Below are 22,992 nucleotides of genomic sequence, written 5' to 3' on the forward strand. Positions count from 1 at the left end.
AGAATTAAGTGTTAGTAGCTGATTGGGGAAAAGGATGTGATCTGTTCAAAATTTATTTCATGCAACACAAAGGCCTCTTGTTGAAGGTTAACCCAACAGTCTTAGCAATCCTTTCTGTGATAGATGATCTATGTACTCTGTATGCTTTCATGCTTCAACTCAGCAACATGGGAATTTTGACAGACACAAACTGAAACCTTAGAAATTTAATTCATTATTTGGGATAGTCGAAGCACCATAACATTAAGTTGCGGTAGAAAAATGTGTAGTCAGAAATCTTTGCGAATATAGTGGGAAACTTTAAGTTAGCGAAATTATTTGTGCTCTCCTCTATATCTTTAAAGATATGAAGGAAACCACTGTTCACAATAAGAAAGAGAAAACAAGGGCAGAAAAATGGGAAATTATTGGACCCCCACACAAACAAGGATCACACTTGGCATGCAGATTAACACACATCCCCATATCCCATGCATAGTGGGGCTCTGACCCCTATTGGTAATTTCTGGTGAAGCACACTGATTTTTAATTTTTTTATAAACATACTCAACAGGCCAGCTGGTACCTGTTTAATGTATCATAGAACTTGTCAGAGATCAGCTGATTTCTCCACGGAGAATCTCGTCTATGAAAAAGAAAAGGAAACTTGAAAATAAATTGTCACTATTGAGGGTGTGTGAAAGGATCAGGATCAACACAAATGTAGCTTTTCCTAAAGGTACACTACCAATAACAGGATTGGGAAGTTACTGAAGAACTGCAAGCAGTGTTGGGTACTCAACAGTACAGTTGGGGCATTATTTTCCTGTCTCCGTGTTTAAAAGATTGTTCCAGAACATAAAATATCACAAAGTAAATTGCAAAGTTCAAATGTTCATAAAATAGCTTATTTCAGTTATTCAGCTCAAAATACACTGCTATTGAAACAGATGAATTCTATTATTTGCAGGCTGCCATGACAGGTTGGTGCCAATACACATCCATTAAAATACTGATCTCACAGCAACCAACCAGTGTCGTGTCCCCACATACTATAATTGGCCATTCTGCACTCTTCTCCATCACAACACATTGTGAGCTACTGCTTCCTCCACCTCAACAACTAATGACTGCACCCTCTGTTTCCCCTCTGCTTTTACATTACAATAATCAGCGCCCCCGGCTATACAAACAGCAGTCAGGCCCTCTTCCCCTATGCAGTTCATCAATCAACTCGTCTTAAGCTGCTAAAGTCTATTTAACCATTACATTTCTGCAGAGTTATACAAAGAACAACAGCAATGAGGAGGCAGTTATTGGTCATTTATTCCAGAATTCAAAGAGCTAAAACATAAACACAGCCTTTAATTGGTACGTAGTTTCAAAATGAAAAGCATTTTCTGAATATGGAGCTGGCTTTTAAGGGAAACTTTAAGTATGATTTTTGGATTAGGATTATTCCACGGCACAACATCGTGGGCCGAAGGGCCTGTACTGTGCTGTACTTTTCTATGTTCTATGAATAATGGTGTTCATGCTGACTCTGGGACATCTAATAGAGTCACCTTATCAGAAAATGGGAGTGTTAGATTTTTAGACTGCTGAGAATGTTGGCCATAAGCTAATTCCTTCATGTTGCAAGATATGAAATGAACCCTACAGTAACAGATTCAGCTAGCTAAATAAGATTTTATTCATAATCTTTTCTTTGCAGCAGTATTCATGCTTATTTTCTGGATTAGGACACATGAAACCAGAGTTGATAATAAGATCGGCCTGAAGTTGACACAGTAACAGATTCAAAACTGACTGAAGAAGTCTCAGCTTCATCATGACACTCCATCTGCCATCTAAGGTCACACTATTTCAAAAACGAGCAGGGAACTACTCAGGTTTGTTGGCTGTTATTTACTGCTAACAATATCACTAAAAACAGATGGTCTGGTCGTTTGTGTATTGCTGTTTGTGAAAGCCTATTGCGTGCTAACTAGCTGTTGTGCTCCCAACACTACAACAGTTACCACAATATTTCAAAAGTAATGTATTTTCTCAAAAGCAGTTTCTGTTCTTCTTGGAAAGATCAGAAATTTGTTTCACATTCTTTTTTGCCAGTGTTGCTCAGATTCTGCAGAAGACAGAAGAGTAGAAACCCAAATCCTTGGTAGGTACAATTACCTTCCGGGTATTTGAAAGATGATTTTTGTCATGGAATCCAAATTTAAAGAGTTGTAAATTGAAAAGGTAACCTTTTAACTGCTGCTCTTTTCATATAAATGGTAAATATTATGATTTAAAGAGCAAGGCGTTCTCCTTAAAATGTTTGTCCTTGATATTGAAAAATGAAAAATAAAGTACTGTTGCGCAGCCAAGTGACAGAGATGACAAGGATAGCAGTGGTAAGTTGTGTGTGGAGTCAGAGGAGATAGGGGAAGCACTAAATGAATATTTTTCAACAGTATTCACTCTAGAAAACGACAATGTTGTCGAGGAGAATACTGAGATACAGGCTACTATACTAGGTGGGATTGAGGTTCACAAGGAAGAGGTATTAGAAATCCTACAAAGGGTGAAGACAGATATGTCCCCTGGGCCGGATGGGATTTATCCTAGGATCCTCTGGGAAGCCAGGGAGGAGATTGCCGAGCCTTTGGCATTGATCTTTAACTCGTCATTGTCTACAGGAATAGTGCCAGATGACTGGAGGATAGCAAATGTGGTTCCCCTGTTCAAGAAGGGGAGTAGAGACAACCCTGGTAAACATAGAACAGTGAGCCTTACCTCAGTTGTTGGTAAAGTGTTGGAAAAGGTTATAAGGGGTAGGATTTATAATCATCTAGAAAAGAATAAATTGATTAGGGATAGTCAGCACGGTTTTGTGAAGGGTAGGTCGTGCCTCACAAACCTTATTGAGTTCTTTGAGAAGGTGACCAAACAGGTAGATGAGAGTAAACCGGTTGATGTGGTGTATATGGATTTCGGCAAGGCATTCGATAAGGTTCCCCACAGTAGGCTATTGTACAAAATGCAGAGGAATGGAATTGTGGGAGATATAGCAGTTTGGATCAGAAATTGGCTTGCTGAAAGAAGACAGAGGGTGGTGGTTGATGGGAAATGTTCATCTTGGAGACCAGTTACTAGTGGTGTACCGCAAGGGTCGGTGTTGGGTCCACTGCTGTTTGTCATTTTTATAAATGACCTGGATGAGGGCATAGAAGGATGGGTTAGTAAATTTGCAGACGACACTAAGGTCGGTGGAGTTGTGGATAGTGACAAAGGATGCTGTAGGTTGCAGAGAGACATAGATAAGTTGCAGAGCTGGGCCGAGAGGTGGCAAATGGAGTTTAATGCAGACGAGTGTGAAGTAATGCACTTTGGTAGGAGTAACTGGAAGGCAAAGTACTGGGCTATTGGTAAGATTCTTAGTAGTGTAGATGAGCAGAGAGATCTCGGTGTCCATGTACACAGATCATTGAAAGCTGCCACCCAGGTTGACAGGGCTGTTAAGAAGGCATACGGTGTTTTAGCTTTTATTAATAGAGGGATGGAGTTCTGGAACCAAGAGGTTATGGTGAAGGTGTACAAAACTCTGGTGCAGCCGCACTTGGAGTATTGCGTACAGTTCTGGTCACCGCATTATAAGAAGGATGTGGAAGCTTTGGAAAGGGTGCAGAGGAGATTTACTAGGGTGCTGCCTGGTATGGAGGGAAGGTCTTACGAGGAAAGGTTGAGGGACTTGAGGCTGTTTTCGTTAGAGAGAAGAAGGTTGACAGGTGACTTAATTGAAACATATAAAATAATCAGAGGGTTAGATAGGGTGGATAGGGAGAGTCTTTTTCCTAGGATGGTGACAGCGAGCACGAGGGGGCATATCTTTAAATTGAGGGGTGAAAGATATAGGACAGATGTCAGAATAGTTTCTTTACTCAGAGAGTAGTAAGGGAATGGAACGCTTTGCCTGCAACGGTTGTAGATTCGCCAACTTTAGGTACATTTAAGTCGTCATTGGATAAGCATTTGGACGTACATGGAATAGCGTAGGTCAGACGGGCTTGAGATCGGTATGACAGGTTGGCACAACATTGCGGTCTGAAGGGCCTGTACTGTGCTGTAATGTTCTATGTTCTATGTAAGCTAAAGGTGATATATCTTTGTACCTTGCCTGCCATGGTGCATGAAGGACGCCATGATCTGCAAGATATTCAGGTTGCAACAGAAAGTCAAATGAGATTATGTGATCACTCCTGTGGTGGGAAGTGAACCCACAACCTCTGATTCAGAGAAGGCAGTGCATCCACTCAGCTAAGCTTGACTGATGAAAAGCACAAGAACACCATGCAAATGGTCCAAGCAAAATATGGGTGCTGATGCATCTGAAGACAGTTACAATTTTTGACAGCTGGACACAACAGAATAAAATATTTGATGTGAAATTTCTAGGTCCTGTTTACACTGGGACAAACTATTTTGTTTTAATTTTAATTCATTGCTCTTTACCCATAGCTTTCCATATACTACAATAAAAGAAGAAGCAACTGTCAGGTCAAAGCTGATCAAAACGATTCCCTGGAAATCTGTCCGACATCAGATACTTGTTCTGAAGGAGGATAAACCTAAATTCTTGGTAAGTGCGGAGTTCTGAAGAGTTGCCATATCAGACTCAAAACATTAGCTTTATTCTTCTCTCCACTGATGCTGCCACACTTGTTGAGTTTTGACAGAACTTTTTTGTTTTTATTTCTGATCTCCAGCATCTGACACATCATCTGAGGACATGCTCGCATCTTCCTGCTCACTGCAGAATATCTTAAGAATTAATGAAGTATACTGTTGTTACGTTATGACACTGTAACAATACAATGGCTTTCCTGTATTTTGTACATTTTTTTTAATGAAGGTTAAGACAGAGGTGTCGAATGGTCTGCTCTAAGCCAATAAATTAAACTGTGTGTGAAGCCCAGAGTTTTTTTTTAGATGTTGGAACAATAGAAGCAGCCTGAATGGGTGGGGTGAAGTCCCACAAAACCTGGATTTTTAGTTTTAGCTTTCTGCAGTTGCTGGGACCTTGAAGCTAGATGTGGAAGCTCTTATTCCTCTCTCTGTTACAGATAAAAGCTGGGTTCTCTTTTTTTCTGCTAGAATTGCATGTGAGACAATGCATTTTAATCAATTTGCCTTAGCCAAAGGTGTATTTATGGGAAGTAACTATATTGGAGCAGTTACTTAGTGGCAGTTAATATATATATATTGTTAAGCATTTCAATAGAGTTAAGTTAAGCTAATTCTTTTATTTTTATTTTGTCTGTATTTTAACTGTAGTGTCAAAATAAAGTGTTTTTTGCTTAAAGTTGAGTAATTTGACCAATCAGATTGCACCCAGAACATAATATCTTACACTCACCTCTAAAATAAGAAAAAGTTAGGATATAGGCTACAATATTTTAAGCAGGGATAATGAGAACTGCAGATGCTGGAGAATCCAAGATAACAAAGTGTGGGGCTAGATGAACTCAGCAAGCCAAGCAGCATCTTAGGAGCATAAAAGCTGACGTTTCGGGCCTAGTCCCTTCATCAGAGGAAGGGTCTAGGCCCGAAACTTCAGCTTTTATGCTCCCAAGATGCTGCTTGGCCTGCTGTGTTCATCCAGCCCCACACATTGTTATCTCATATTTAAAGCAGGGTTGGTCTGGTCCATAAAACACAAAACTGCGTATCTGCATTATATATTGCTGTATAATCTTACCTGGATATTACTGGCGATTTATTGCCATTTACAGTGCTTGATCTTTCCCAAGGCTTTCTAGTTGTTTCTAAAAAAAAAACACATGTATTATATTCACAATACAGTTTTTTAAAACTGCAATTGTTTAAACAATGCAATTTGGGACATGTGTTTCTAAGGTAATGGCCTAGTGGTATTATCACTGGACTATTGATCCAGAGACCCAGTAATGTCCTGGGACCTGGGCTGGAATCCTGCCATGGCAGATGGTGGATTGTGAATTCAATAGAATATCTGGAATTAAGAGTCTAACAATGATTGTGAACCAATGCCGATTGATAGAAAAAACTGTCTGGTTCACTAATGATGTTTAGGGAAACAAACTGCCATCCTTATCTGGTCTGGCCTACATTTGACTCCAAAATTAAAGCAATACAGTTGATGCTTAATTGCTCTCTGGGCAATTAGGGACAGCAATAAATGCTGGCCTAACTGGTGATGCCTTCATCCTGTGAATGAATAAAAGGATGAGAAGAAAAGGTCCATAATGGGAAGAAGCGCTCATGGGGGGTACAGAGAGAGCAAGGAGAGATTGATGTACGGCAGATATGTAGAAGTGAGCTACAAGCTGGAATTTAGGCAGGAGATTCAAATGCCAGCAATCCAAAACCATCTGTTCAATAACAGGTTGTAGCATTTCCTTTCATTACAGATTTTCATGTACTTACTCTGCACACGTTTTTCTGTAATTTCCCTGTAGATTTGTTCATCTACATCCCTTTCACTAGATGTTGGGCTGTAGACTGTCTATGTAACTGGACCATTTTTATTCCATAATTCTAGCTAAACTGCTTCCATTCTGGAAATGTGTGTAATGTTACAGCACAACTTGTGCATGAGCAAGGTATTCAATCCAAAACCTCCGGATTCACACATTTAACTTGTCAAATGTAAACTCCGGAAGCTACTATCAGATTTATTCTATAATAACAAGGAGTATAACAAGCCTTTCCATCAATCTCAAAGCAAAAATCTAGCCCGTTATATCTCTCTTTACAGCAATGCATTTTCGACCTGGATTTGAATTGGCATTCTGCTTGTGTCGACTCTGATTCATAGAGGTATTTTGGTATGGGGAAAATGTACTCATTCATGTTTATTGACAGTTAATTGCCAAGCTTTGTTTAAATTTTAATCAAGTTGGATGTTGCATTGGTCAATCAAGGGAAGATTGATGCTAGCCAGTCAACCAACCATAGAGAGTGGTGAAAAAGGAATAAAAACTTTATCTGGGGTTTTTGGGCAGGACACAGTGTTCCTCTGGTATGTGCTAGGCTGAGTTTTTTTAGGTTTTGCTGTCTCCACTTATCCCATCACTGAAAATCATGGAAACAGAACCTCAGTCTCTAAGATATCAGGAGAGGTCTCCAGAAATTTGCATTGACCAGAAACTTCAGAATTCAAGCAAGATACAATCCTGCATGTCTAATTCAATACGTCAGGTTTCATGAAGGCATGGTATTCATCACTGGATCAATTATCAAATTGACGAATTAAATATTTTAAAAATTAACTGTCTCTGTCTGTCTGTCAAGAGTAGGGGTTGGTGATCAAAGAACACTGGGCTTAGATTGTAGATACTAATTAGATGAACTTCTGGTTCATCTGTGTTCTGCTAAAGTTACATTATTAATAATAAATTTTCAAAGTTTAAGTTATAGACAACAGTGTGGAGCTGAAGGAACACAGCAAGCCAGGCAGCATCAGAGAGGAGCAGGAAAGTTGACGTCTTGGGTTGGGACGCTTTCCCAGAAAATTTTCGAAAGATTTTCTGAAGAAGGGTCCCGACCCAAAATGTCAACTTTCCTGCTCCTCTGATGCTGCCTGGCCTGCTGTATTCCTTAAGCTCCACAATGTGCTGTCTCTGACTCCAGCATCTGCAGTTCTTGCTATCTCCAAAATTTAAGTTATAAACTTGGTGGCCAAGGTCTGTTATCTGGTTGGGAACAGTTGAGCAATTTTGAGGTCACTGAATGTTTTAATTTCAATGTGTTACGACTCCGGTGTTAGTGAGTCTGATTTGGTCTATCCCTGCACTTTAACACATGCAGCTTTCAGTACATGCAAGTGCACCACACTACAAGCCCTAACTGACACTCCTCAATTAGTTGTCAACGTAAATCATCATACTCAAGGGATTATCCAACAAATAGTGTTCAATTGCAGAATTGTGTCGAATGTTGGACATTGCATTATAAGTTTTACAAGCATGGGCTGGTTGAGTATGCTTAGTATATTGTTTGTTTTACAAATAGTTGAACATACATACTGTCCAAAATGGTTCACCTCTCTTTGGGGCAAATAGCCAACACATGAGGCATTACCTTGGTACTGAAATCCATATAACTATTACTCACTGTGTGACAGGCAGAACATGTATTTGGTTTGACAGTAGCAACCTGTTAGTGCGATCATTACTCATGCTTTGGACACCAAAAAAAAGCAATCTCATTTGACTGTTCCATTTCAAATGTGAATATGAGTGCAGGATGGAGTCCATTAAGACATGTAAAGATTTCCTTACATCAGTTGCAGGTTCAAATTTAGCAAACTGTCACCTACATATCAGAAATATGCCAGGAGTGGGAAGCTTAATGGGAAGTGTCACAGAGGCAACATCACTGGACAAGTAATCCAGAATTCCAGATAAATGCCCCAGAATGGTAGATGGTAAAAACTGAATTCAATAAAAATGTAGAATAAAAAATGCTGACTTAAGGGCAACCACGTAACCCTTGTTGATTGCTGTAAAATAATATATAAAAATAAGAAAATAAATTGTCATTCACTAGTGTTCTTTAGAGAAGAAAATCTGCTATTCTTGTCTGGTCTGGCTTATGTGATTCCAGGTCTGAAGCATTTTGGAAAACTCCAGGGATGTGTGTTGTGTTAGCTTAGCCAGTGATGCACAGGCCCCTTGATAAATTTTTAAAAATATTCCACTGAAAATATATTTCTCATGGGATCCAACTACGATATTTGTGTAAGGTTGGATTCCATGTTTTTGTTAGAATATTAGAAGCTGACGGGTGACCTGATAGATGTACATACACTTCTGAGAGGCATAGACAGGGTGGATAGTCAGAATATTTTTCCCAGAGCAGAAATGTCAAACACTAGGTCTAAAATCACACGACACCAGTTTATAATCCAACAGGTTTATTTCAAAATGCGAGTTTTTTTAAGCTCAGCTCCTTCCTCGAGCGTAGTGTGAGAGAGAGGGTATAAAACTCAAAATTTATAAGCAGAAAGGTAACAATCCTAAAACTGGCTGCCTCTTGCTGAGTCTTTAATCATAAGACCATAAGTCTTAGGAGTGAAAATAACGCCATTCGGCCCATCAAGTCCACTCCGCCATTTAAATCATGGCTGATGGGCATTTCAACTCCACTTCCCTGCACTCTCCCCGTAGCCCTTGATTCCTTCTGAGATCAAGAATTTGTCAATCTCTGCCTTGAAGGCATCCAACGTCCCGGCCTCCACTGCACTCCGTGGCAATGAATTCCACAAGCCCACCACTCTCTGGCTGAAGAAATGTCGTCTCATTTCAGTTTTAAATTTACCCCCTCTAATTTTAAGGCTGTGCCCACGTGTCCTAGTCTCCCTGCCTCATGGAAACAACTTCCTAGCGTCCACCCCTTCCAAGCCATACATCATCTTGTAAGTTTCTATTAGATCTCCCCATAACCTTCTAAACTCTAATGAGTACAATCCCAGGATCCTTAGCCGTTCATCATACGTTAAACCTACCATTCCAGGGATCATCCGTGTGAATCTCCGCTGGACATGCTCCAGGGCTAGTATGTCCTTCCTGAGGTGTGGGGCCCAAAATTGGACACAGTATTCTAAATGGGGCCGAACTGGAGCTTTATAAAGCCTCAGAAGCACATCGCTGCTTTTATATTCCAATCAGTCAGGAAGGAGACTATTGATTAAAATGCAAAATCCAGATTCCTCTCAAGTTATTGTTCCAAGATAATTTAAAAGTTTTATCAATGCATACAAGAAGTGATATCTCAGGTCAGACAATGCATTTTAGGTGTGAGGTCTTGCTTAGAATCTGTCTATGTTTTAAACTGGGGTTAGGTTTTATTGAAGAAAACAAAATGTATCTGCAACTACACAAACATCCTAGATGAAATAATTTGTGCGTGTGTGTCTGTGTGTGTGAGAGAATGGGTGCGTGCTTGAGAGAGTGAGAGTGTGAGTGAGCTCTGTGTCAGTGTGTGAGAGCGTGTTAGTGAGAGAGCGTGTGTGTATGTGTGGGAGTATACAGTGTGGTGGGGTCACCTGTAGTGTGACCTAAACCAAGATTACAATTGAGGCCGTCTTCATAGGTACGGAACTTGGCTATCACTCTCTATCTAGCGATTTTGCGTTGTTGTGTGTCTCAAAATTCACCTCAGAGGACACTTGCCCAAAGATTGAAGGCTGAATGTCCTTGACCCTTGAAGTGTTCCCCACTGGGAGGGAAAACTCTTGTCCAGTGATTGTTGCATAGAGTCTATTCATCTGTTGTTGTAGTGTCTGCATGGTCTCACCAATGGTCATGCCTCGGGGCATCTCTGCCAGCATTGTATGAGATAAGCAACAGTGACCATGTCACATAAGTATCTGCTGTGTACTTGGTGGGTGGTGTTCCCATGAGTGACGGTGGTTTCCATGTGGATGATCTGGCATGTCTGGCAGAGGTTGCCACGGCAGGGTCAATGTTATCCTGAAGGCTGGGTAGTTGTGAGGTACTCATCATTGTCCATTATGTGTTTAAGAACATGGTACATAGACGAGGCCATGCAGACGCTACGACAATGGATGAATGGACACCTCACAATGATCACAGGACAGGAGTGTTCCCTCCCAGTGGGGAATACTTCAGGGGTCAAGGACATTCAGCCTCTGATCTTCGGGTAAGCATCCTTCAAGGTGGAGTTCAAGATATACAATAATGCAAAAATCACTGAACAGAGGGTGATAGCCAAATTCCATACCTGTGAGGATCGCCTCAATCGTAATCTTGGGTTCATACTGCACAACAGAAGACCCCACCACACTATCTATTCCCACATACACATTCACACACACTTTCTCTCTCTCACACACACGCAAATTATTTCATCCAAGATGTCTGTGTAGTTGCAGATACATTCTATTTTCCTCAAAGAAATATAACATTATCCCAGTTTAAAGTATAGACAGATTGTAAGCAAGATCTCACACCTAAACTGCACACCTAACCTGAGATGTTACCTCTTGTACGCTGATAAAACCTTTAACTATCTCAGAACAATGACTTCAGAGGAATCTGGAATTGGCATTTCAATTAGTAGTCTCCTTCCGAGATAACAAAGTGTGAAGCTGAATGAACACTGCAGGCCAAGCAGCATCTCAGGAGCACAAAAGCTGACATTTCGGACCCAGACCCTTCTTCAGAGAGGGGTTTGGCGAGAGGGTTCTGAAATAAATAAGGAGAGAGGGGGAGGCAGACCGAAGATGAATAGAGGAGAAGATAGGTGGAGAGGAGAGTATAGGTGGGGAGGGGATAGGTTAGTCCGGGGTGGATGGACAGGTCAAGGAGGCGGGATGAGGTTAGCAGGTGGGAAATGGAGGTGTGGCTTGAGGTGGGAGGAGAGGATAGGTGAGAGGAAGAACAGGTTAGGGAGGCGGGCACAGGCTGGGCTGGTTTTGGGATGCAGTGGGGGAAGGGGAGATTTTGAAACTTGTGAAGTCCACATTGATACCATTGGGCTGCAGGGTTCCCAAGCGGAATATGAGTTGCTGTTCCTGCAACCTTCAGGTGGCATCATTGTGGCACTGCAGGAGGCCCACGATGGACATGTCGTCTAAGGAATGGGAGGGGGAGTTAAAATGGTTTGCGACTGGGAGGTGCAGTTGTTTATTGTGAACCGAGCGGAGGTGTTCTGCAAAGCGGTCCCCAAGCATCCGCTTGGTTTCCCCAGTGTAGAGAAAGCCACAACGGGTACAGTGGATACAGTATTCCACATTGGCAGTTGTGCAGGTGAACATCTGCTTAATATGGAAAGTCATCTTGGGGCCTGCGATGGGGGTGAGGGAGGTGGTGTGGGGGCAAGTGTAGCACTTCCTGTGGTTGCAGGGGAAGGTGCCGGGTGTGGTGGGGTTGGAGGGGAGTGTGGAGCGGACAAGGGAGTCATGGAGAGAGTGGTGTCTCCAGAAGGCAGACAAGGGTGGGGATGGAAAAATGTCTCGGGTGGTGGGGTTGGATTGTAGATGGCGGAAGTGTCAGAGGATGATGCGTTGTATCCGGAGGTTGGTGGGGTGGTATGTGAGAACGAGGAGGATCCTCTTGGGGCGGTTATTGCGGGGGCGGGGTGTGAGGGTTGTGTTGCGGAAAATGCCGGAGACACGGTCAAGGGCGTTCCTGACCACTGCCGGGGCGGGGGGGGGGGGGGGGGTGTGGTGGAGTTGCGGTCCTCGAAGAACGCGGACATCTGGGATGTGCGGGAGTGGAATGCCTCATCCTGGGAGCAGATGTGGCGGAGGCGAAGGAATTGGGAATAGGGGATGGAATTTTTGCAGGGGGGTGGGTGGGAGGTGGTGTATTCTAGATAGCTGTGGGAGTCGGTGGGATTGAAATGGACATCAGTTTCTAGCTGGTTGCCTGAGATGGAGACAGAGAGGTGCAGGAAGGGTAGGGATGTGTTGGAGATGGCCCAGGTGAACTTGAGGTTGGGGTGGAAGGTGTTGGCGAAGTGGATGAACTGTTCAAGGTCCTCTTGGGAGCAAGAAGCGGTGCCGTTAGTAGTCTGACTGATTAAAGATTCAATAAGAGGCAGCCAGTTTTAGGGCTGTTACCTTTCTGCTTATAAATTCTGTGTCTCGTACCCTCTCACTCACACTGCACCCGAAGAAGGAGGTGAATTCCAAAAGCTTGCATTTTCAAATAAATCTGTTGAATTATAAGCTGGTGTCATGTGATTTTCAACCTTGTCCACCAGCATATCCACATCATGTCAAATACTGGGCAGCGGAAGTTTAAAGGGAAGGGGGTAGTTTAAAGGAGCTGTGCGAGGCAACGTTTTTACACAGAGGGTAGTAGATGCCTGGAACATGCTGCCAAGGGAGATGGTGGTGGAAATGACAAAATATATGGAGATTAAAATAATCCTTGGCAAAGTACTGATATGTAGTCCAAGAACTCTACGATGGCATATTTGATGTGCAGAAACACTGACTCATGACCCATTCTATTAATTTTACAGAAAATCTGAATTTACAGCAATGGTCTCCAACCGAGCAACTGTCAATGGACTTAGATTTACAGATAACATTATGGAACATGGGCATCGCTGGCTGGCCAGCATTTATTGCCCAGACCTATTTGTCCTTGAACTGCATGGCTTAGTAGACATTTCAGAGAGCTTTTGAGAGTCAATCACTTTGCTCTGGGTGTGGAGTCACATGAAGGCCAGATCAGGCAGATTTCCTTCCTTAAAGGACATTAGCAAGCCAAATGGGTTATTCAGATAATCAGCAATGGTTTCATGGTCATCAGAAGATTCGTAAGTCCAGAACGTTTTTTCATTGAACTCAAATTCCACCATTATTAGAACACTCCTCAGAACATTAACCAAGTTTCTGGATTAATAGTCTAACAATAATACCACTAGGCCATCACCTCCCTTTATGTGGGTAAGAAAGCTGTAATAAAGAGAAAAAGAAATTTACATATGGATATGGACAGATTAGATAAATTGAGGTTGGTTGGCTCACTGAGCCGGTTTGTTGCTCTGCAGGTGTTTCGTTACTGTGCTGGGTAACATCCTCAGTGCCGCCTCCAATGAAGCGTCGGTGTGTTTTCCAGCCTGGTTTTTAAACTCTGGGGTGGATTGCCTCACTTCCGGGTTTCCTTCGTAGTGGAACGTATATGGGGTCGAGTTCAATGTGTTTATTAATAGCTTCGTGGAGGGCCATGCTTCTAGGAATCTACAAAATCCCCTGCAGAGACTGTGAGAAACACTACATCAGACAAACTGGAAGGAAACTAACAACAAGAGTGCAGGAACACCAACTGGCAACAAAAAGGCACGACCAATACTCACTCATCTCAATCCACATGGACAAGGAGAACCACAACTTCAACTGGGACAACACCAAGATCCTGGGACAGGTTAGGCAGGGACAGGCACAACAATTCCTAGAAGCATGGCACTCCATGAAGTATGCTATTAATAAACACATTGAACTCAACCCCATATACATTCCACTATGAAGGAAACCTGGAAGTGAAGCAATCCATCTCAACGGACCCCAGAGTTTAAAAACCTGGTAGAAAACACACCGAAGCTTCATCAAAGGCTGCATGGTAATTAAATGCCTGCAAAACAACAAACCAGCTCAGGAGCCAACCAACGTCAACACCCACAATCCGAGCTACAGATCTACTCCAGAACCTTAGAGATTAGATAAATGTGCCAAAATTTGGTAGATGGAGTTAATATAGATAATGTGAGGTTATCCATTTTGGTTGGAAGAAGAGAAAGGCAACTTATCATCTAAATGAAGAGGAAGTTCAGAGCACTTCGGTACAAAGGGATCTACATGTCCTCCTGCATGAATTGCAGAAAACTGGTGTGCAGGTACAACTGTTAATAAGATGGGTGAATGGAATTTTACATTTATTGCTAAAGGAATAGAGTATAAAGATAGGGGCATGTTACTGCAACACTCTACAAGGCATTAGTGAAACTGCACCTAAAGTATTGTGTACAATTGTAGTCGCTTAATTCAGGAAAGATGTAGTTGTTGTGGAGGCCTTCAGAGGAGGTTCGCTAGATTGACTCCAGAGATGAGCAGGATTGCTTTATGGAGAGAGATTGAGCAATTTAGGTCTGTACTTTTTGCAGTTTAGAAGAATGACAGGGAATCTAATCGAGTTATGTAAGATGAAAAGGGGGATTGAAAATGTAGATGTAGACAGGATACTTCCTTTTGTGAGGCAATCTAAAATGACAGCTTTAGGATAAGGAGTAGATTTAAAATAGAGATGAAATAGAAATTACTTCTCTAAAAGGGTCATGATTTGTGAACCTACCCCAGCATGTGGTGGAAATTGGGGCATTGAGTAAATTTATGAAGGAGATGGACAGATTTTTAGTTAATAATAGGTTGCAGGGTAATGGACAGCATGCAGTAAAATGAAACTGAGGACAAGATTAGATCACCCATGGTCATTCTGAATGCCAGAACAGGCTCAAGGGGCTGAATTGCCTACTCCTAATGATTTTATGAGAGCACAAATCTATCATGAAACCTAGGAAAACAAAAAGGTACAATGCTATATGTTGCTGGTTAATAACTGAGCCAAATAATTCTTCATGCCTACCTGATGTGGTTGCTGCAACTGGGGCTTTCATATTTGAAGATTCAGATTCTTCCTGATGAAAGTAAATAATTGAAAGATAATACATTCAAAACTATTATCTAGTTATGGAGCAAAAACAGATACTTAAACAGATCTAACTGTGACTGGTTTGAATATGTTAGAATTGATAAATAGAACTGTAAAGTGATAAACTCTATCTAAACAACAGCCGTCTTTGATTGAAGCACTTTCTCACAAAGGAGTGTAACCAGATGCTTGATATTGATTCAACAGAGTCGGTAACTATGAACACAGACCTTAGGTTTGGGAAATAATGGCTTCTATTAAATATACCAGGTGAGAAGAAAGGAAGAATTAGATTTAAAAATAAGTTGAGCAGTTGGAAGTCTGAATCCAACTGCACACTCTTCTACTTACATTCTTCTCCTCTTTTGCATCTAGTTCAGGAACTGAACCCTTCTCAGCGATCCTCCTCCTGAAACAAAGAAAGAAGTAACTCCATAATTTAAGTTGCACATGCATAAAAATGAGAAAGTGAATGAGATATTGAGAACAAAGAGCTGCGCAAATAAGAAAACGAACCCAGTTGTGCTAAGATACTTGGTCACAAAACTGGGGGAAATCTCTTTGAAAGCTGCCTTGTATCTTATACTATAGAAACAGAGCCTTTACTGAAACAAAACAGAAATTCATGGAGAAACTCAGCTAGTCTGGTAGCATCTGTGGAAGGAAAGCACAGTCAATGTTTTGGGACCAGTCACAGATGCTGTTAGACCTGATGAGTTTCTCCAGCAATTTCTGTTTGTGTTCCACATTTCTAGCATTCGCAGTTGTTGGTTTTAATGTTGGAATCATTACTGCACTGGCATGTCACCCTAGATTACAAACCCTGTTTGTAATTTTTATTAATGACTTGGATGAGGGGATTGAAGGATGGGTCAGCAAGTTTGCGGACGACACAAAGGTCGGAGGTGTTGTTGACAGTGTAGAGGGCTGTTGTAGGCTGCAGCGGGACATTGACAGGATGCAGAGATGGGCTGAGAGGTGGCAGATGGAGTTCAACCTGGATAAATGCGAGGTGATGCATTTTGGAAGGTCGAATTTGAAAGCTGAGTACAGGATTAAGGATAGGATTCTTGGCAGTGTGGAGGAACAGAGGGATCTTGGTGTGCAGATACATAGATCCCTTAAAATGGCCACCCAAGTGGACAGGGTTGTTAAGAAAGCATATGGTGTTTTGGCTTTCATTAACGGGGGATTGAGTTTAAGAGTCGTGAGATCTTGTTGCAGCTCTATAAAACTTTGGTTAGACCGCACTTGGAATACTGCGTCCAGTTCTGGGCGCCCTATTATAGGAAAGATGTGGATGCTTTGGAGAGGGTTCAGAGGAGGTTTACCAGGATGCTGCCTGGACTGGAGGGCTTATCTTATGAAGAGAGGTTGACTGAGCTCGGTCTCTTTTTATTGGAGAAAAGGAGGAGGAGAGGGGACCTAATTGAGGTATACAAGATAATGAGAGGCATAAATAGAGTTGATAGCCAGAGACTATTTCCCAGGGCAGAAATGGCTAACACGAGGGGTCATAGTTTTAAGCTGGTTGGTGGAAAGTATAGAGGGGATGTCAGAGGCAGGTTCTTTACGCAGAGGGTTGTGAGAGCATGGAATGCGTTGCCAGCAGCAGTTGTGGAAGCAAGGTCATTGGGGTCATTTAAGAGACTGCTGGACATGTATATGGTCACAGAAATTTGAGGGTGCATACATGAGGATCAATGGTCGGCACAACATTGTGGGCTGAAGGGCCTGTTCTGTGCTGTACTGTTCTATGTTCTATGTTCTATTACACATTCAAGCACTGCATGCAGCTTCACATTTAGTGTTCTGTCCACTTAGAGAGCGGTGACACTAAGGATATTGTTGTACTGAGTCACAACAGACTAGAACATCTCTGTTTGAACACTGGCTAGTTAGGTTATCTCATCTAGGCAGTTAAGAATTGAAGAAATAAAAAGGGTGGGCCATTCGTTCTCTCAAGCTTGCTCCCCTATTCAGTAAGATCATGGCTGAATATATGCAAAAACATCTTTATTACCCCCAACCTCATAACTCTCGAGTTTCCAAATGATCCAAAATATAGACATTTTAGTTTTGAATATATGATGAACTCTGTACTTTGCAAACAGATTGTACTTGTGAGATTTCCCACTTAAGCAAAGTGAAATGATGGAGAATTCTGCACAGGGCTTATAACTAGATTTGCTGTCTGTGGCATCATTTCAAGTGGCAGTTCCCCATGGTCTCCCAGCCTTTTTATAGGCAGAGACTGTGCAAACTGAGATGCTTTCCTTTCTGGTTTAGATGTGTTGGACCTGGAAGATGAAAAATTAAAAGCATGATATTTCTTTACCAAAAATGAGAATTCCATCAAGCAGCAGAAACACCTTCTCCCTTAAAATAGTTAAGACTTGCACAACAAGCAGTAGAGGTTAGGTCATTAAATATGTTGAATATTGAGTTACACCGACTGATGGCTGAGTTAAGGGCAGGGAGGAAATAGAATAAAGGCCACATTGCATTCGGCTCAAGAGGCTGACTGATTCACTCATGAACATATGAATTAGGAGCAACAAAAGACCATTTGGCCTCTCAAGCCTGTTCTGACATTCAATAATGTCATGGCTGATGTAACTGTGGCTCACAACTCAAAATTCCTGCCTGCCCCAATAACCTGTGACACCTTGTTGGTCAAAGATCTATCTAAAACTGCTTTAAAAATATTCAATGTCCTATTTGTGTGCCTATTTCTCAGTATCTTGTAAGTTGCTAGGATGATATTACAACTCAATAACCAAGGCAAACTTGATAGTTCTCAGTCCTTTACTGTTTAGCAATTTCCATATTATAGTCTTGCTGAATATTCCTGATGAAAGACTTAGTTCAAAATTATGGAAGAAATGCTTTGCATCCATAATTTATCTTCAAACAGATCAGTCAACAATAATCATCACTTTATACCAACCAAGACATTTACTTAAGGAAGGTGTTGGTTGGTGTTTCAAACATATAGGAATGCAATACTGTTAAACGTCTTGTATTCTTTCATCTTAAAATGTGAGTAAACTCAACATTCCCAACACATTGGTTATTAAGGTAATGATAACAGTAATCAACTTTCAATGATGAAACAAATAGTACAGGAGAGTACTCCAGGGTAGCTAAAAGCATAGAAGAGGTGCCGGCCTAGTGGTATTATCACTGGACTGTTAATCCATAAACTCAGATAATGTTCTGGGGACCCAGGTTCAAATCCTGCCATGGCAGACGGTGGAATGTGATTTCGATAAATATCTAGAATTATGTGCCTAATGATGTGAATCTATTATTGATTTTTTTGGAGAAATCCATCTGGTTCACTAATGTCCTTTAGGGAAGGAAACTGCCATCTAGCCTACATGTGACTCCAGATCCACAGCAATGTGGTTGACTCTTAACTGCCCTCTGGGCAATTAGGGATGGGCAATAAATGCTGCCTAACCAGTGAAGTCCTCATCCCGTGAGTGAATAAACAAAAAGACCACTAATGGTAGCGTGGATAAATTCCAAGATTCATCAGAAGACTGCAGATGTCTTTGATGGTTATATAGTTAGGGATTATCGATTACAGGTTAAAGAGACTGTAGCAAGATAATGAATAAATTTGAAAATGAGAATGAGAGCTTTCTCAATACCTAAAGTAAATTTGTGATCAAATGTGATTAACTCCAAATTTGTTTCTTTTTACTTCATTCCATAAGACCATAGAATGCATCAGAAATAGACATTTCAGGCAAATGAGCTGGCTGAGTCATTCAATGAGATCATGGCTAATCTGAGGGGAAAAAACTTGTCTCTGAATTAAATGGGCCATGCCTTATTCTGAGATTACGCCCTCTGATCCTAGACTCTCTCAAAGGGAAAGAAACATCTTTACATCTACCCTAAGAATTTAAGAATCTCGACCATAAGAATTTTATATGCTTCAATGAGGTCAACACTCATTCTCCCAAGCTTCAATGAGCACAAGCCCAAACCTTGGGCCACTAAGCTACCCATAGTCAGAAAAGAGAGATCACTACCAAAGTGAGACATAGCTCAAGTGAGTATACAGTGTGGGGAATTTGGAGGTAGTGCTGGTAAATCTTTCTTTCGTTCTCCATTTTAAAAGTTCAAAATTCAGTAGTCTAGTTAAAAGGTTAATAATTTAGTTGATACAGCTGTCCAACTGTCAATCCCTGAAGCCTGAAAAGGGCCTCAATTGAGATGCAGGGTCAGCTGGTGTGCTGTAAGATGTAAGAATTGGTGGACCCCATTGTTTGTAGTGACCGCATCTGTAGCAACATTTGGTTGCTGAAAGAACTCCAGCTCAGAGTGATGAACTGGAGTCTGAGCTTTGAACAATAGGGAGAGGGAGAGTTACCTGGATGCTGTGTTTCAGGAAGCCAGTTACACCCTTTAGATAACTATCTCAAATTTGGTCAGTGGTTAAGGACAGGAAGGTGTGACTATCAGTGAAGTAGGTAGAGGAATCCTGGAGGTATTACTAAAGGAGCGTCAGCCCTTTTACTTGACCTAACAGGTTTAAGATTCTTGCTGCCTATGTGGATGAGAGCAGGGGTCGTAGGGAGGATGAACAAACTGACCATTCTTCCAATGTACAGGGAGCCATTCAAGAGAGAGAAGAAAAGAGAAATGTAGTTGTAAACAGGGATGGTATAGTCAGGGGAATAAACACTGTTCTCTGTGGCCAGGATTAGGAGTTCCAAAGGCCATATTGCCTGACAAATGCCTGGGTTCGGGATATCACATCGAGGCTGCAGAGGAAACTGGAGTGGTAGAGGAAAGATTCAGTTGTTGTGGTCTACATAGGTACCAACGATATAGGTGGAAACATGAAAAAGGTTCTGTCGAGAGAATGTGAGCAGTAAGGGACCAAAACAAAAGGTAGAACCAAAAAGGGAATAAACTCTGGATAACTACATGACCCACAGTCTAATTGGCATGATGTTAACAAGATTGAAGAGGTAACGTGTGTCTCGAAGATCACAGAGGGAGAAAGATTCAAAATCACGGAACACTGGCTCTGTACAGAGGAAGGAGGGAGCTGTTCTGACGAAGTGGGCTTTACCTGAATCGTGCCGGAATTAGGGCAGTGAATGTAGGCCTTAAAAATACAGGGGGTGGGGCAAGGTCTCAATAGAAGTTATTAAAGTTTCCAGAACAGAGTACAGAAGGGCTCAGGAATCTAACTTCAGGAACAACAGTGAGAAGGTGCAGTCAATGTAGGATCGAGGGTGTTGTAGTTAAACACGCTTCATATAATGCCTACGTAATAGCAGCTTATGTGCCCCTAATGAGGCCGACTCCACTACCCTCTCAGGTAATGCATTTCACGCCTCTACCACTCTCTGGGTAAAGAACCCACCTCTGACATCTCCCCGATATCTACCTCCACTCACTTTAAAACTATGTCCCCTCGTAAAAGCTACCTCCACCCTAGGAAAAAGTCTCTGGCTGTCTATCTCTACCTCTGATCACTCTGTACACCTCTATCAAGTCACCTCTCATCCTTCGTCTTTCTAAAGAGAAAAGCCCTAGCTCTCTCAACCTTTCCTTGTAAGACCGTCCCTTCGTTCCAGGCAACGTCCTGGTAAATCTCCTCTGCACCTTTTACAAAGCTTCCACATCTTTCCTGTCATGAGGCGACCAGAACTGGACACAATACTCCAGATGTGGCTGAACCAGGCTTTTGTATAGCTGGAGCATAATTTCACAACTCTTGAACTCAATCCCTCTATTAATGAAAGCTAACACACCATACGCCTTCTTAATAACTCTGTCCACCTGGGTGGCAGCTTTCAGGGAACTGTGAACATGGACCCCAAGATCCCTCTGCTCCTCCAACTGCCAAGAATCTTTCCGTTAATCCTGCATTCTGCTTTTAAATTTGTTTGAACGACCACCTCTCACTTTTCAGGGTTAAACTCCATGTGCCACTTCTCAGCCCAGCTCTGCATTCTATCAATGTCTCTTTGTAACCTAGAACAGCCCTCCGCACTGTCCACAACATGATCCACCTTCGTATCGTCTGCGAACTTGCTAATCCACCCTTCCAATCCTTCATCCAAATCATTTACAAAAATCACAAATAGAAGGGGACCCAGAACAGATCCTTGTGGTACACCACTCATAAGTGAGCACCATGTTGAATATTTTCCGTCTACTACCACCCTTTGTCTATTAAGCGTCATCCAATTCCAAACCCAATCTGCCACATTTCCCTCTATCCCAGGCCTCCTTACCTTCCGCATGAGCCTACCATGGGGAACATTATCAAACACCTTACTTAAATCCACATATGCCACATACACTGCTCCACCTTCATCCATGTGTTTGGTCACCTCTTCAAAGAATTCAATAAGGTTTGTGAGGCATGATCTACCCCTCACAAATCCATGCTGACTATCACAAATCAAACTGTGCTTTTCCAAGTGATCATAAATCCTGTCTCTCAGAGCCCTTTCCAATAATTTGCCCAGCACTGACGTAAGACTAACTGGCCTATAATTTCTGGGGTTATCTCTGTTCCCTTTTTTGAACAGGGAAATGACGTTTGCCTCTTTCCAATCTACCGGCACTATACCCGTGGACAATGAGGACAAAAAAAGCATAGCCAAAGGCCTTGCGATCTCATCCCTCGTGTCCCATAGAATCCTTGGAAAAATCAGATCAGGTGCGGGAGACTTATCTATCTTCAACTTCCTCAGACTTCCTAGCACATATTCTTTACTAACATCAACCCTCTCTAGCCCACCTGCCTGTTTTACAACGTCCTCCTCTACAAACAGTTCCCCCTCAGTTGTGAATACTGAAGAAAAGTATTCATTAAGGACCTCTCCTATCTCTTTAGGCTCTGTGCACAAATTCCCTTTACAATCCTTGACTAGCCCTACCTTTTCTCTGGTCATTCTTTTGTTCTGCACATACGTGTAAAAGACTTTGGCATTTTCCTCGATTCTGTCCACCAAGGTTTTCTCATGCCCCCTTATAGCTCTCCTAAGCCCTTTCTTCAGCTCCTTCCTGGCTAACTTGTATTCCTCTAGAGCCTTTTCCGTTCCTCTTTTCCTAAACCTTACATAAGCCTCCTTCTTCCATTTAACCAGTCATTCAACATCTCTCGAGAACCATGGCTCCCTCACTCGACCGCATTTTCCCTGCCTGCTAGGGCCAAACATATCGCGCACATGCATTATGCATTCCTTAAACAATCTCCACATTTCTGTGGTGCTCTTTCCTGACAGGATCTGTTTCCAATTTATGTTACCCAGTTCATGCCTAAGTGAATTGTAATTACCCTTCCCCAACTGTAAACTTTACCCTGTCAAATGTACCTATCCTTATCCATGACTATCGTGAAAGAAACATCCCGTGAATGAATGAATAAAGAAAAGAAAAAGCAGGAATTTCTGAGATAACGAAGTGTAAATTTGCATGAACGCAGCAGGCCAAGCAGCAGAGGAGCAGGAAATGTTTCGGGCAATTCAGCCGTTTCTGAAGAAGGGTCCAGACCCGAAATGTCAGGTTTCCTGCTCCTCTAATGCTGTGTTCATCCAGCTGTACACGTTGTCATCTCAGATTCTCCAGCATCAGCAGTTTCTCCTATCTCTGAGCAGAAATTTCTGGGTCAGTTTTGGGTGGCACAGTAGAAATTTATCCAAAGAAAAAGCAACATTCTAAAACCGTGGGTGACTAGAGAAGTCAGGGACATAAAGGAAAATGAAAATGGATACAATGTGTTGAAGACTGTGGGAAGCCAGATAAAAAGCCTTTAAAACACTAA

At 41.9% G+C, this 22,992-nt stretch overlaps 1 protein-coding gene across 2 annotated transcripts in view; it reads right to left on the bottom strand.

The window, feature by feature from the left end:
* The window catches only part of enah (ENAH actin regulator), a 350,400-nt gene that overhangs the window by 36,574 nt on the left and 290,834 nt on the right, over window positions 1–22,992 (bottom strand). Inside the window, exons 9-12 of one of the 2 annotated variants that reach the window (XM_059645099.1) lie at window positions 15,537–15,594; window positions 15,120–15,171; window positions 5,720–5,786; window positions 566–625 (exon numbers count right to left, since the gene is read on the bottom strand). In XM_059645099.1, coding sequence (XP_059501082.1) covers window positions 566–625; window positions 5,720–5,786; window positions 15,120–15,171; window positions 15,537–15,594 — 237 coding nt within the window. The remainder of the gene's footprint in view (window positions 1–565; window positions 626–5,719; window positions 5,787–15,119; window positions 15,172–15,536; window positions 15,595–22,992) is intronic. The other variant, XM_059645100.1, reaches the window with a different exon arrangement.

Source organism: Stegostoma tigrinum, chromosome 4 (assembly GCF_030684315.1).
Source record: "Stegostoma tigrinum isolate sSteTig4 chromosome 4, sSteTig4.hap1, whole genome shotgun sequence".
NCBI lineage: Eukaryota > Metazoa > Chordata > Chondrichthyes > Orectolobiformes > Stegostomatidae > Stegostoma > Stegostoma tigrinum.